Source organism: Lutra lutra, chromosome 17 (genome assembly GCF_902655055.1).
Source record: "Lutra lutra chromosome 17, mLutLut1.2, whole genome shotgun sequence".
Lineage (NCBI taxonomy): Eukaryota > Metazoa > Chordata > Mammalia > Carnivora > Mustelidae > Lutra > Lutra lutra.
This window is the reverse complement of record NC_062294.1, coordinates 57683965-57697167: the sequence shown is the minus strand read 5'-3', so window position 1 is coordinate 57697167 and position 13203 is coordinate 57683965. Positions and strand designations below refer to the sequence as shown.

General features: G+C 63.8%; 3 protein-coding genes and 1 long non-coding RNA gene across 19 annotated transcripts; all 4 read right to left on the bottom strand.

The window, feature by feature from the left end:
* Positions 1 to 130: 130 nt before the first annotated feature.
* CCDC106 (coiled-coil domain containing 106) lies at positions 131 to 5500 on the bottom strand. Of its 6 annotated transcripts, none has more exons than XM_047711270.1 (6): positions 4614 to 5500; positions 3190 to 3265; positions 2940 to 3047; positions 2668 to 2844; positions 1432 to 1644; positions 131 to 983 (listed from the first exon to the last, which is right to left on the bottom strand). In XM_047711270.1, exons 2-6 carry the CDS (start codon positions 3218 to 3220, stop codon positions 667 to 669), a joined length of 846 nt encoding a protein of 281 aa, XP_047567226.1. In that variant the 5' UTR covers positions 3221 to 3265; positions 4614 to 5500; the 3' UTR covers positions 131 to 666. The 6 variants fall into 6 exon arrangements, with proteins under 6 accessions (XP_047567226.1, XP_047567225.1, XP_047567223.1 ...); XM_047711269.1 differs by lacking the exon at positions 4614 to 5500 and adding an exon at positions 3878 to 4587; XM_047711267.1 differs by lacking the exon at positions 4614 to 5500 and adding an exon at positions 3882 to 4587.
* A 150-nt stretch (positions 5501 to 5650) lies between these two features.
* ZNF581 (zinc finger protein 581) lies at positions 5651 to 7606 on the bottom strand. 6 transcript variants are annotated; one of them, XM_047711274.1, is made up of 2 exons: positions 7414 to 7606; positions 5651 to 6698 (listed from the first exon to the last, which is right to left on the bottom strand). In XM_047711274.1, exon 2 carries the CDS (start codon positions 6677 to 6679, stop codon positions 6083 to 6085), a length of 597 nt encoding a protein of 198 aa, XP_047567230.1. In that variant the 5' UTR covers positions 6680 to 6698; positions 7414 to 7606; the 3' UTR covers positions 5651 to 6082. The 6 variants fall into 6 exon arrangements, with proteins under 6 accessions (XP_047567230.1, XP_047567235.1, XP_047567231.1 ...); XM_047711279.1 differs by having other exon boundaries at positions 5651 to 6701; positions 7414 to 7571; XM_047711275.1 differs by lacking the exon at positions 7414 to 7606 and adding an exon at positions 7163 to 7364 and having other exon boundaries at positions 5651 to 6701.
* A 120-nt stretch (positions 7607 to 7726) lies between these two features.
* ZNF580 (zinc finger protein 580) lies at positions 7727 to 10633 on the bottom strand. Of its 4 annotated transcripts, XM_047711266.1 has the most exons (3): positions 9320 to 9408; positions 8753 to 8757; positions 7727 to 8653 (listed from the first exon to the last, which is right to left on the bottom strand). In XM_047711266.1, the coding sequence occupies exon 3, from the start codon at positions 8639 to 8641 to the stop codon at positions 8123 to 8125; it is 519 nt and encodes a 172-aa protein (XP_047567222.1). In that variant the 5' UTR covers positions 8642 to 8653; positions 8753 to 8757; positions 9320 to 9408; the 3' UTR covers positions 7727 to 8122. The 4 variants fall into 4 exon arrangements, with proteins under 4 accessions (XP_047567222.1, XP_047567219.1, XP_047567221.1 ...); XM_047711263.1 differs by lacking the exons at positions 8753 to 8757; positions 9320 to 9408 and adding an exon at positions 9635 to 10633; XM_047711265.1 differs by lacking the exons at positions 8753 to 8757; positions 9320 to 9408 and adding an exon at positions 9426 to 9490.
* Positions 10634 to 10833: 200 nt separating this feature from the next.
* On the bottom strand, positions 10834 to 12943 carry LOC125089218 (uncharacterized). Of its 3 annotated transcripts, none has more exons than XR_007123882.1 (3): positions 11745 to 12943; positions 11611 to 11714; positions 10834 to 11107 (listed from the first exon to the last, which is right to left on the bottom strand). It is a non-coding gene; the product is annotated as an uncharacterized LOC125089218 (long non-coding RNA). The 3 variants fall into 3 exon arrangements; XR_007123881.1 differs by having other exon boundaries at positions 10834 to 11714; positions 11745 to 11776; positions 12118 to 12943; XR_007123880.1 differs by having other exon boundaries at positions 10834 to 11714.
* Positions 12944 to 13203: the final 260 nt, after the last annotated feature.

The window sequence follows — 13203 nt, the reverse complement described above, 5'->3', positions numbered from 1 at the left end:
GGTGCTAATTACACCCTGTCTCCCGGAGCTTCGGCTCCCTGCCTGACCGCCTGCTCCGTGCAACTCGCAGGAGGCCCCGTCACTGTCTCCGCGGCAACGGACACCCCCTCCAAAAAGGAGCCGGGCCTAGTTTATTCCAAATTTTATCGTCTCTCTTTAATTTAAATTCTCTGAATAATTCCTTCTTGTCCGGAATGCGGGTGGAGAGCTCCTGGCAGAGTGGGCCAGCCTCTCCTCGGGGCTGGGGGTAGAGACGGGGTATGTACAGTGCCTGGCCCCGCAGAGAGTCTCGCAGTGTCCCGCGGAGGAAGCGCCCGGTGAGGGCAGGACGGTGCAGCTCGCGTGGGAGGAGTGCCAGTGTTTGGGAAAGGGCAGAAACCGACCCCTGAAGCTTGGGGGCCAGGCTAAGTGGACGCCCCTCCCCAGGGGATGCAGAGAAAGGGGAGGAAGCTAGGAACGTGAGAGGCAAGGAGGGGACCGGATCTATATACGAGGAACCTGGGGTGGGAGTGGGGATCTGCAGGAGCAGGAGAGGCACGTGCAGAAACACCCCAGGGCCTCTGGAGGAGCACGCCACTCATGCACACGCTCGCCCGGTGCCAGGAGGGACACAGGAGGGAGGGAAGTGGGGGCCGAAGGGCGCGTCCCGGGCCAGGTGGGGCAGGATCACCGCTTGAAGCGGTAGGTGATGGGGAGCAGCAGCTTGCTCTTCTTGAGCGCCTGCACCTTCTTGAGGGTCTCGTCGTCCAGGGCCAGGAAGCAGCGGCGCGAGTACTCGAGCAGACGCTCCTTAGAGGGGTCGAACTCGCCCACCTCCGCCAGCTTCTCCGGGGCCACAATGAGCAGCTCCGCGATGGGCGTGGTCAGCGCCACCGTGTTGCGATCTACTCGGTGGTGCTCAAAGGCCCGAGACATGCTCTTCAGCTTCTGGAAGGTGCCCAGGATCTTCTTGTAGCGGCAGAGGACTCCATCTGCATCCTTCACTGAAAGGCCAGGGCAGGCAGAGAGGGAGACATGAGGAACAGAAATGGACATGGGAGGCAGAGATGGGGCACGGACAGCGAGCCCCGTACAGGAAGAGCCAAGAGAACAACATGGAAATCCAGAGGACAATTGGGTGAGGAGTCAAGAGGTGGTGGGAGACATGGAGACAGAGCAAGACAAGTGGAAAAATCAGAGAAGGCAGACCCAGAGAGGAGTTGTTCCCAGCCCCCCTGAGCCTCACCCCCTCCCCTTGTTACTGATGAGAAACCTGAAGCTCAGACCTAGATGGCAAGGCTGGTGAGGATGGACTGCGAAGTAAGACCACACGTGGACAGTCTGTCTGGGACAGACAACCAGGCTAGGGGAGAAGGGAGGGCCTCCTCCAAGGTCACAGCAAGCCCCCAGCCCAGATCCCTTGAGCTCCCACCCCGAATGCGCCTTGCTCACCCCGCTGCCTCTCCCGGGCCTTGGGCTTCCCAAAGCGTCTCCGGCCAGCACCTCCCTTCTGCCTCTGTCTCTTCCTCTCCACGGTACTGCCTTCTTCAGACGCTCCGCTGAGTGAGGAGGCCGCCGACTCCGGATCTGAGGCCTCGCCCCCAGCCCCACCCCGGCTGTCCCCCTCAACCCGCCTGGGCCCAGGCTTTACCCGGCAGTGGTCCTCTGGAAAGAGGTAGAGAAAGAGAGACCCGTACACATGAATTTCCAGAACAGGAGGGAGAAGGAGGCAAGAGGCTGTCTGCAAGATGGGGACGATGTCACATCATATACAGGTCCCCAGGAAAGGGGGGCCTCAACTGGGGCTGGACCAACAGACAATACAGGGTAGATGTTGCAGTCCTTAGCAAGAGGGCTGAATGCATTTGGGGGGCGGAGATCACAGGTGGAGCATGGGTTCATGCCCCTTAGACTCCTAAGCTCTATGGCAAGAGATCTGGGGGAAGGGCTGAGAGAACCAAGACAGGACCAGACACCTCAGAGAGTCTGTGACTCTAGGCTCCCATGGTGGAGGAGGAGTTTTGGGGAGACTCAGGGGGACCTCCAGAAGAGAAGACTCTAAAAATCTGGGAAGCAAGCAAGGCCTTGGTTGAGGTGGGGGATTCAGACCCTGAGAGAAATCCCGGGCTCTGGGTCCAGTGGGCTGGGGGATGTTCAGTGTGGGGTTTTTCACTGAGAAAGTCCAGAAGGCCCTGAGCCGAGGCATCCTAGGTAGGTTCCCATCTGCGTGGGGAGACAATGGGAGGTCCCAGCAACCCAGGCCACAGGTGGTCCAGAGCAGAGGGGACCCAATAACACACATGTTGAAAAAACATACCCCTTGCCCAGACTATCAGGTGAATCACAGGGGATTATGGGGGCCTGGGAGGGAGCCAGCCAGGGGCTGAACATCATGTGGAGGGGAACAGAAGTTGGGCTCTCCAAAACAGGCTGTTAAGATTTGAAAAAGGAAAGCCCTGAGCATCCCTGGCAGGGATTGGCCACAAGATTCTGCCCATCAGCAGTGGCAGGAGTTGAGCAGGAAGGAAGCTGATCCTGGGGTCCTAGAAACAGCTTTGGGAGTAGGGAGAGATCCCCACTGGGCCACCAAAGGATGAAAGCAGAGAAGGGTTCTGTATCCCGGAGAAGGACCAGAGCCTAGTGTCAGGGTCCCGGAGTGAGGCGAGGGACTCTGCTCACGTGCCCCACCTGCATCCATGCGGGCCGAGGAGATAAACTTGTCCAGCTGACACCGCAGGAAGTCCCTCTCCTCCTCCAGGTCCTCGATGCGCTTCTGCAACCATGAGTTTCTTTCCAGGGCCATGTGCAGCTGGGCCCTGACACCATTCATCAGGGCCACCGTTGGGGATGCGGCCTCCGGAGACTCTAGCGACACGGGGGAACCTTGGTCACACCCCAGGCCTTAAGGGCCCTGCACCCCAGCTGACTGGGGTCCCTCTAAGCCTCCCCCCCCAGCTCACCCTCGAAGTTTCCCCGAGAGGGGCTCAGACTGTAAAAGATCTGTGGGTCTAGGTGGGGCGTCTCATCGAAGGGGATGGAGATCTCGAAGGCCTCATCGTCTTTCTTCACTGGAGGGGAGAGGCCAGGGGTCACCCCAGGGAAGGCCCCAGGCACCTCAGACCAGCCCCCAACCACAGCAGCCCGGGGGTTAGAAAGGGCAGGGATGGGGGGGGGGGGTCCAAGGGTGAGGCAGGGTCCCAGCTTCCTCACGTGTCCTCCTCCGACTGTTTCGGTCATTCATGGCGCGGCCTCTGGTGGACCCAGGCAGCTTAGCGCCTCAGGGACACTGGACAGAAAGAGCAGCCACAGATGGAGGGACATCCCAGGGACGGTGGGGCCCAACTCTTTAGGACTCGGGGGTGGTGCTGAGGGCCAGGATTCCTGGGTCCTTGGGAGGACGCCTGGGGTTTCAAACTCCTGGGCTCCTAGGAAATGGGGAGGCTGGGGGCCCAGACCCCGAGCCACTGAGGGAAGGAGGGGTGGGTTCCCCGCGGGGTCGACAGAGCCAAGACATCCTGGCCCGGATGGGGCCGACCCTCATCACGGATCACCTCGGGGCCAAAAGAAGCGAGAGGCGCAGGGGGGAGGGGACCGTGCCCCAACTTCCAGGCATAGGATGGGGGTCCAGCCCACGCGCTGCGCCTCCCCACGCCCCTCCCCCGCACTCGTGTGGGCGAGCAGGGCCCCTCCCCGTGGTGAAGGGGGCGCGTGCGCAGTGCGGGGGAAGGTCACGCGTGGGGATGCGCCCCCGCCCCCGCCCTTTGTCCCCCGGGTGGGAGGGGGAGCGATGTTGGCCAGGGGTCCCTTCGGCAGATGCACTAGGCCGTGGGTGCAGATGCGGCCACCACCCCCCGCCCACAGGTGCCAGGGGTCGGAGGGGCCAGAGCCCCGCGCTCACCCACCCGCGCGCGGAATCCGGCCAGGGGACCGACAGCGGCGGCGCCCATGCCCGGCGCCGGGGAGCGTCTGCAAAGTGTCGCGGGGAGTGCAGGGAAGCGCCCGCCCGCCGCGGCCAGGCGGGGAGGCAGAGGCGGCAAGCCTGGGGCGGGGTAGCGGGCAGGTGGGAACGGGCAGGGACGTCGGCACTTTCCCGCCCGCCGGTCGGTGCGTTTTTCCAGGCGCCTCAGGCCCCAGGTGAGGCCCGCCGTTTGTGGCCGAGGCGCGAGCTGCACTTGCGCGACGGCCCCTTGCCGCACTACCCCGCCCTTCGCGAAGCCCGGGCAGGGAACGTCAAGAAACTCCCAATTCCTGGAGAGCTGGCGGCTCCGGGGTCCCCGGGGTCGGGGGAGATGCACCGAGTCGGGCCCGGGAGAGGGAAGGAGACAACCAGGAAAGTTGAAGCACAGGGAGAATCCTTTTCAGCGGTACCCTAAGAACTGGCCCCTTGGACCGCCGTAACCCGCCCCTTCATCTCCCGCCGTCCGTGCATCGCCTGCACAACCGGACCTCACGCACGGTTCCTAGGACCATGAGAGAGTAGGGGTTACAGTTACCCTCCCTGAAAATAGGGGCCCGGAACACCCCCAGCGCAAACCCTGTGGCAGATTATGAGTTGCTTGGGAGCATTTAGACCCAGTCTTGGCCGCTTCTCCTACCCCGTCCCCCCCCCCCCCGCCCCGCCTCAGTTCACTCACCTATAAAGTGGGGAGGTCACGGTCCTTTTTAGGTTCCTTGTGAGGGTGGACGGATATGTGCAGGCAAAACGCTCAGGCCAGCGCCTGGCCATAGTCTAGGCTCAAGATCAGGGCGCTGGCAGTGGTATTTGAGGTCAGACAGCGGGAGGCTCTTTCCCTCTCTGGGGAGTGGAGATGGCTAATTTGTTCTTCCACCCAAGAAGAGGTCGGAAGAAGGAATGAGGCCCAGCACAGTGCCTGGCACAAAGCAGGCGCGCGAGGACAGTTCATTAAAGCAGCTGTTTATTCGCTTCTGGCTGGGTCCCGGCCTCTCCTCCCGGTCTCCAGTTGCCCCTGGAATTTTCGCCAGCCCTAGAAGAGGAGGGCTTTAACCTTGCAGGAAGAGAATGTAAATGTCTGCACCACCACCCCTCTCCTACCTGCTTCACATTACAGATAAACTGCTGGCTGGGTCAAAACGTCCAGGGGGAGAGACCTGCCCTACATCCGCGTTTTGCAAACTACAGGTTCACGGGCAGGGAATTCAATAGGCTAGAACAGAATGGGCAGGAGGAAGGAAAAGTGGACTGCACGTAGCGGAGATTCGGTATTGTTAAAGTTTCGTTTCACATACAGTTTGTGTGATGTATACTGGGTGGCCAAATAAAACGTTTCATACAATAGATCCTAGCTTTAAGGGAAAAGAAAAAGGTTGAAGAACACTCTGCCTCGCTGACACCCCTTGTGAGTAGCCACGCTAGGGCGGACACCATTGCAAGAGACCAGACTTCTGATCACCGGCCAGGCAGGCCAAGCATTTCGCACCGGTAAGACCCGGGCAGGATGCTCAGCCCAGCACCTGGCCATAGTCTAAGCTCGACATCAGGGCACTGTTCCTGCTATCTGAGGTCAGACAGTGGGAAGCTCGTTCCCTCTCTGGGGAGAAGAAATGGCTCATTTGTTCTTCTGCCCAAAAAGAGTTGAGCCAGGCACTTGCTGAGTCTCCCCGTTAGGCAGCAGGCGGGCCAAGCCGCTGTCCCCAAAAACAAATGTCAAGCTCAAAATGGGAAAGGTGTTTATTGGGTGTCCAGTGTCTGGCTGGGGTTTGGGAGGCAGGTCTGGGGCCCCTTCCCCCAGCATCAACAAGGAGGGCCTCAGGAAGCTGGTGCAGATTCTTGACGGCTCCCAACCACATTTTTCAGGCTGGAGAATTTCCACACAGAGCACTCTCTCCCCACACCTCCGCTCAGGGCTCAGCCTGAGGCTGGGGGGCTCCACTCTGCGAATGTTAAGGTCTTGTTTTCCGCTTATTTCCAATACAGGAAGGCTACTCATGGGCTCCTCCTTCAGGCAGGGCTTGGCCTTTGCAGGCGGTGGGTCTGTGTCCAGGGCTGCAACCCAGCCTTCCGCACTGGCCAGGTGTCTGAGGGCAACGGGAGTCCAGGCTCCCCACAGATCCCCGTGGCACCTGGGGCGCCCCGCAGCCTGGCTCATGGGTGCTTCCACCGAGTGTGCTTTTGCAGCGTGTTCTGCTCCATAAACCGGCGCGGGCAGTGGGGGCACTGAAACGGGCGCTCCCCTGAGTGGACCCGGCTGTGCTGGGCCAGCTCCCCCGCCTCTCGGAAGCGGCGAGGGCAGAGCGGACAGCCATGGGGTCGACCACCGCCGGCCCGGTGAATAGAGTGGTGCCGAGCCAGGTGGCTGGCCCGCTTGAATGCCTTCCCACAGGTGTCACACTCGAAGGGCTTCACCTCCGAGTGGGTGATGCTGTGCCGCTGCAGGTAGGACATGTACTCGAAGACCCGGGAGCACACAGGGCAGCTGTAGCACTTTTTCTGAGCTGATGTCCCATCTGCACCAGGCTGTCTCTGGGGCTCCTGGTCCACCAGCACGGTGTACGGCACACCCTGGGTGTCAATGAGCAGGTAGTGGTTGGGCCTCGGAGAGGAGGAAGTCTGGGGAAGTCCGGTGGAGGAGGAAGGTCCGGGTTCTGGAGACCTGCCTGTCCGAGAGGGCGGGGCCTCCATGGCCTCTGCGGAGGGAAGCGCCAGGGGCTGCGGGCAGGGGGACGACGGCAGCACCAGCATCCGGAGGGGTGGCTGAGGCCTGCTGGGCAGGAGAGAGGATGAAGTTACACACAGGAGGGAAGCTGGCTGCGCGAGCTCCGTTCTTCACCCTCTGTGGAGTCTGCTCAGAACCTGTGCGTCCGCGTCCCTGGACTCTGTGACCTTCTGTAAAGCTTCCAGGGTCCTGGTCCCATCACCCACTGCAAGCACGGGTACACCCAGGACCTCGCTCTGTCCTCCTCCTCTGTACCCTCCTCAGGTCCCTGGGCGCCCCTGCACTCCGGGCACCCGCAGGGCTTCCCAGGCCCCACCCCCTAGACCCACGCCCCTGACCCGGGTCTGGGTGTCGCCTCATCCTGTTACTCCACCCAGAAGCCTGGTCTACCCCTTCCCTGTTCGCCAAGCCGTCTCCGACGGGCTGCCACGCTAAGACCCGCAGGTCCTGGCCTGCCCTCCAACAGGCTCCCTGAGCACCCCTGCGCGCCCCACTCCTAGCCCGGCTACCTCCAGATTCTCTCTGGTCCACGCCCATCCAGCTTCTCCACCCCAAGTTCTTCCTGGGTCCTAGCGCTCTCTAGGGCGCCGCCCCCCGTCCGTGGCCCGGCCTCCGAGCCCGGCTCCGCGAGTTCTGGGCGGTGCCCTCCCGAGCCCCGCGGCGGCCCCTCCCCGCCCCGCGCACAGGTACTCTCCCGGCCCCGCCCCTCTCGCGGCCCGCGGCCCGCTCCCGCCCGCCTCCAGCCTCCCGGCCCCCGTACCCAGTGCAGCAGCCTCTCAGGTCCGGGCGACTCCGGAACGGCCCCGGGCTACCCCCGTGGTCGCAGGTGGGAGCGGACGGGCGCCTCGGGGTGTCCCCCGGGAGCTGGTGGTACCGATAAGAGGAGAGCGGACCCGGGCGCGGAGAAGAGGGGCGAGGGGAGGAAGGTGGGGGCGGGGCGCCCGGGCCTTCGGGAAACGGATCCGGCCAGAAACACGCGCCGGGAGGAAGGTTCCCAGGGGCTGACGGCCCCGGCTGCCCGCTCCCAGCCGCTGCGCACCCCCCGACACACACACGCACATCAGAGCCTCGAGGCGGAGTGCGGAATGTTTATTGAGTACGGGGCGAGGGTTGCGGGTGGAGAGGGGGAGATACAGGAACGAGCCAGACCGTGCCGTGCTCTTGGGTCAGCTCTTCCGCGCACACGATGGCTGAGCCCTCGGGAGCAGGAGAGCCGGGCCCCGAGACGCTGTGCGCCTGCGAGGGCTCGCGCGGCCCGGCCCGGCCGGGGCCCAGTTCCGAGACTGGCTCCCCGGCCCAGGGAGGGGCAGCGACGGGGCCGGCATCACACAGCGAGACAGGAAGGTAAGGAAGGAAGGGGGGGGGGGTGTCTCTCCCTCTGGGCAGACGGGGAGACGGGCCCCGGGTAAGGCAGGGCGCGCGTGTGGCAGCGCGGCTGTGTGGCTCGCGAGGCCCCGCCAGCCGGGAACTCAGTGGAGGCGCACGTGCTGCGCCAGCTCCGCGGCGTCCTGGAAGCGGCGTGGGCAGAGCGGGCAGGTGTGCGGCGGGCCCGCACGGGCGCGGTGCGTGGCGCGGTGCCGCGACAGGTGGCTGGAGCGCTTGAAGGCCTTGCCGCAGGCGCCGCACGTGAAGGGCTTGAGGTCCGAGTGCGACACGCGGTGGCTCTGCAGCCGCAGGGGGCTGGCAAAGACGCGAGCGCACTCCGGGCAGCTGTAGCCCTTGCGCGGCCCCGCTTCTCCCGGCGCGGCCTCGCGCTGGGGCGGGGCCCGGGGCTCCTCCTCCAGCTGCACCGTGTACGTGTAGGGGACCCCGTTGGCGTCGATGAGCAGGTGGCGGCCCAGCCGCGGGGGTCGGGGCCCTGCCGCCGAGGATGGAGTGGAGGAAGGGCCTTCCGTCTTGGGGAAAGGGGGAGCCTTGGGGGGCGGCGGGTCCATGGCCTCTGGGGAGGAGGACCGAGGGTGGGGTGGCCGAGGCGGCAGCAGCAGCATCTGGGGTGTCAGCTGGGAGCAGTGGAGGGGAGAGAAGTTAAAATCGCTACTTGCTGGGGGCAAGTGTCCCCATTACCACGGCCTGGCAGGCCCTCTGTACCGCTGACCTACCTCTCCTGCAAAAGAGGAACCGTCTCCAGGCTCTGGTTCCAGCAAGCGGGTCCCAGGACAGCCCCACGAGAGCCGGGCATACCCCTGTCCGCCTGCGCCCGCCCTCCGCCCCCGCCTGCCTCTCCCGTGAGGCTCCGTCTCAGCCCCCAGACCAGGCCAGACGGCGCTCTCCTGCCACTTTCCTTCCCCCAACTCCCCCACAGCCCACAGCCTGTCAGATTCCAAGTCTGTTTCCTAACTCGTTCCTAACGGGTCTTCCCAGGCCCCGGGCCGGCCTAGCAGCCTCCACCCCCTGGAAGGCCTCCCCGTCTTCGCACGCAGCGCGGCCTGGCTGAGACTGCTCCCTGGGTACGCCCCCGGAAGGCCAGTTTTCGGCCTGAGCCCGTCTATTCCGACCCTACGCTTAGCACCTCCAGGTCTCAGCCTCCCCGCGCCGAGCGGACCCGCCGTCCGGGTTTCACGCACACATCCCCTGGGACGCCTCAAATGCCCGCTTCTGTGCACCCACACACCCTGCGCCTCCCAGGGGCGCCCTCTCTCCCCCGCCCCTAGACGCAAGCCACCGACGTCGTCCGTTTCTTCCGCCCGTGCCCTGCGGGGCTTCGGCCCCCTCGCCGCTGCCCGCACCGGCGCCCCGGGAGCCCCGTCCCTCCCCTCTGCGAGCATCTGGCACGTCTGTTTCTCCATCCCTCCAGTCCGCTTCGCTGCCCCGCCTCCCTCGGCAACCCCAGCGCCCGGGGCCCCCCCGCCCCCTTTCCGCTGCACCCTCGGGGCCCCGCTCTCCCTCCGGTCCCACCCCCGCGGCGCCCGCCCCTCCCCCAGCCCGGCCCGGCCTCGCGCCGTCCCGGAGCCAGGCTCCTCCCTCCGTCCCGGCCCCCGTACCCGACGCGGCGGCCTCTCGGGACCGGAGGAGCGGGCCGAGGTCCCGGACGGCCCAGGCTTCCCCTCGCGAGTGCCGGCGGCGGCGGGACCGAGACTTCCGGGAGCTCCGGGCCCGCGGCGCCGGGAACGCGGGCGCGGGGGGCGCGGGCGCGGGGGCGCGAGGGGCGGCGGCGTCTCTGGAAAAGGGCACCGTGCGGAAACTCGCGCGCCACGACGAAGGTTCCGCGGTCCCGGAGCCGGGGGCTCGCGAGGTTCGAGTCCCTGCAGGCCGGGGGTGCGGGGGGTGGGCGCGGGCGTCGGCTGCACAGCGCCAGCCCTGCCCCCGGCCCCGAAGGGGACTGTTCGGGCGCCGCGACACACGTGCGTTAATACACGCGCTAGGCTGCCTGTGTTCGCCCGACGCTCCCCTAGGAAGGGGCGCGCCCAGGTTTGTCCACTTGCGGCCGGGCCGTCCCGCGTGCTCCCCGGCGCAGCCGTGCAGAGGGCGGGAGCAGGGCGGGTTCTGTCGGTCCGGCGGGGCGCGCCCCGCGGGGTGGACGCGGACCCGAGCCCGCGGAAGGCCAGGCGGTGCTGGTTGCGGAGGTGGGGACGTGCGGCTCCTCGCGTCCCGCTGATGGGGAAACTGAGGCCCGAGGCGGCGCGCGGCCGTGTCTCGGAGGTGCCCGGCACAGACCGCGGTGCGCACGGGGAAACCGAGGCAGGCCCCGGTTCAGGCTGGTAGCGCGCCCACCCACCGGCCGCGCCTGCAGCTTCGTTACCGGGGCGCGGGGGCAGGTGGCTGCAGCGGCGGCGGGGCAGAGCGGGGAGCCGCACTTGGGGCGCCTGCGGCCTGTCCCGCAGCCACCGCGGGAACAGCCCCAGAGCAGGGAGTGGCGTGGCGGGCAGCGCACAGCGGAGGGAGAGAAAGGGCGTTACTGGAGCTCGCAGCCCGGGGACCCGGGGGAGGTGGGGGGCGGTCAGAGCTGCTTCGCAATGAGCTGCCGGAAAGAACTGGTCTGTGGTGACCGGCCAAGTGTGGCCCCCGCGGCCGAGGGCCGGAGCCTTTCAGTGCTCTTTCTCTTCAGGTAAATCTCAATGGCCACACGTGGCTAGTGGCTGCCTGTGGTCTGGGACAGCTCCCGCCACCCTCAACCACTTGCAAACAGGAGGCCTGCAGGCCAGAAAGGATTCAGTGTTTGGTCTGGACCATATGCTATTTCTCAGTGTTTTACTAGGCAGTATCCAAGAAGCCAGAAAATACGCAAACTCAAAATCCCAGACGCACTTGGAAAACAATTTCTGGATGTGGCAGTAAGCTGAGCTGAGAAAGCATTCTTCCGAAAACCTTCCAGAAACCTCCAGACATGTGTGGAATTCGGCTAGAACTAAAGCCCCCTTGCATGGTGCCGTGGCTCAGGGAGGTTTGACGTGGGTCTGGCCTGAGGTGAGCCATGCTGTCAATGCAAGACGCCCCCCAGATTCTGAAGACTTATTCTGGAAAGAAAAGAGGCAGGACCTTTCGTGAATGACTTTTAGATGGATTATGGTTCACAGTGGTCATACTTTGGATATACTGGGTTAAGTAAGGCATCATGTTAAAACGGATGTCACCCGTCTCGTTTTCACATTTCCCAAGTGTGGCTCATTCTGATGCTATGGAACAGCATTGTCCTCACCGGGCAGTAGGGAGGACAGGGACTGGTGAGCAGAGGGCACACCTTGTGTGCAGGGCAACTACACCATCTGTCTACACTGGGGTTTCCCAGCTCTGACACTATCGGTACTTTGGAACTGGATCATTCTTCAGTGTGGGGACCTGTCCTTCACACTGTATTGTCCAGATGCCTGTAGCACCTCTCTCGTCCCCACCTCCCCCAGGTGACAGCAGGCTTCCCAAGTATCACCCTGGGCAACAGGGACTCTGGTCTACACAGACAGCTAACCCAATCAGCCTGCTGCCCGGATCCCTTTCTTGAGTTTCAGAACCCTGTAACTACCCGCGTCCACGACAGCCAGAGCACCCCCCATCTCCAGAAACAACGACGGTGACCAGCACTCTGCGCCCTCACTATGCGGCCCAGCAGTGCTGAGTGTATTGGTCCTCAGAGCAGACCTCTGACACAGGGGTCACAAAGATCCCTTTTATGGGTGAGGTGGCAGAAGCTGGGAGAGATCATGCGATTGGCCTGCGTCAGGACAGCACCAGCTTCTGCCAGACCCCAGCCACAGCTGGTGTCCACTATGCACACTGCGGTTTGCCCCCTGCTTGCTGGGACAGCCTCCCACCCACCCTCTGGAACTTTCTCTTTATGGCAATACTGCAGCCCCTGTATTTGTTTAAACCCAGGGAATCGTGTCCTCTGTGGACTTAAAACCCTCCGCACCGTACTCAGAATGAAGCCCAGGGACCCACCAAGCACAGTACTGCCCCTGCCCCCTCTCCCAGCCTCCAGGGCCTGCATCTGCTGTTCCCTCTCTCTCGAGTGTCGCCCCTAGCCCCTCACCGGGATGGACCCTTTCTGACCATTCGGGTCTCCACTCAGATGGTACCTTGTCACTGAAGCTTTGCTGACTGAGTCCGAGGTCAAGTGGGTGACACCCGGCTCTGCCTCCTCATTGTTTCCTTCCAGCATCCCATAGGGCCGTCCATGGTGGTCTGGCTTACTTACCAATTCGCTCTTCTGCCTGCCTTTCCCACTCCGCAAAGGCAGAGAAATCCCGTCTGGGATGACGCTGTATCCTCAGAACCCAGCCAAGGTCTTGGGAGAGGGTAGGGGCTCAATTCAGTTTTGGTTGAATGAATGAATAAATGAATGATTTCAATCCCCCCATCCAAAAGTGAAGCATTCCCTACCCACAGCCATAAAACCCCGCTTCTCTCCTGGAATGTGGTCACCATGACTCCCCACATGAACCTTGGATGGTCTCATTCTCCCCTGCCCCCACCCTTCCTCAGCTCCCCAGAGCCAGACAGCACCTTGCAGCCCCCGACCGGACCTTGAACTTACACGACTCTAGGTGCAAAGGCTCCTGTGTTTTCCTCGACTTGCCACTCTTCCCCTTCCTCTGACTGCGGCCTCCTCCTCAGTCATCCCAAATCCTGTGCCCTGACCTCCCAGGCGGGCAGGGACACTGCTTGTGCTGGCTGGCATTCCCACCCACCAGCTCAGCAATCTCTCCAGCCTCATCTAGGACCCATTACCCATGTCCCCAGCCTTCAGCTCACTCTGCCTCTCAGTAATCCAGTGGGGCTGGCACTCCCCTGAGCCTCAGGAAGGGCAAGAGGCTTGCATCCGGTCCGCTCCCCCAGCCCCAGTGGCAGAGACAGTATCAACCCCCCCCCCCCCCCCGCACCCTCCCTTCCCTCCGCAGCCTACAGCTGGAGCCCAGCCTCCAACAGGAGTATTTCCTGGACCGGACCACTCTCCTCTCAACGCCCACCGCTCACTCCACACGACCTTGCACTCCCATGCTCACTCCACACAACCTTGCACTCCCATGCAACAAGTCCTTCTCTCCTTTGGGGAAGAAGTGATCGCCAAGCCTTTGCCTCTGGGTCAATCTGGGTCTTAGTAATCCACTCACCAGCT

Coding starts and splice junctions, on each gene's coding strand:
- CCDC106 (XM_047711270.1), bottom strand. CDS start 3,220: ATGAATGACCGAAACAGTCGGAGGAGGACAC. Junction 3,048..3,189: donor AAACAGTCGGAGGAGGACAC/GTGAGGAAGCTG, acceptor TCTCCCCTCCAG/TGAAGAAAGACGATGAGGCC. Junction 2,845..2,939: donor CTCTCGGGGAAACTTCGAGG/GTGAGCTGGGGG, acceptor CCGTGTCGCTAG/AGTCTCCGGAGGCCGCATCC.
- ZNF581 (XM_047711274.1), bottom strand. CDS start 6,679: ATGCTGGTGCTGCCGTCGTCCCCCTGCCCGCAGCCCCTGGCGCTTCCC.
- ZNF580 (XM_047711263.1), bottom strand. CDS start 8,641: ATGCTGCTGCTGCCGCCTCGGCCACCCCACCCTCGGTCCTCCTCCCCA.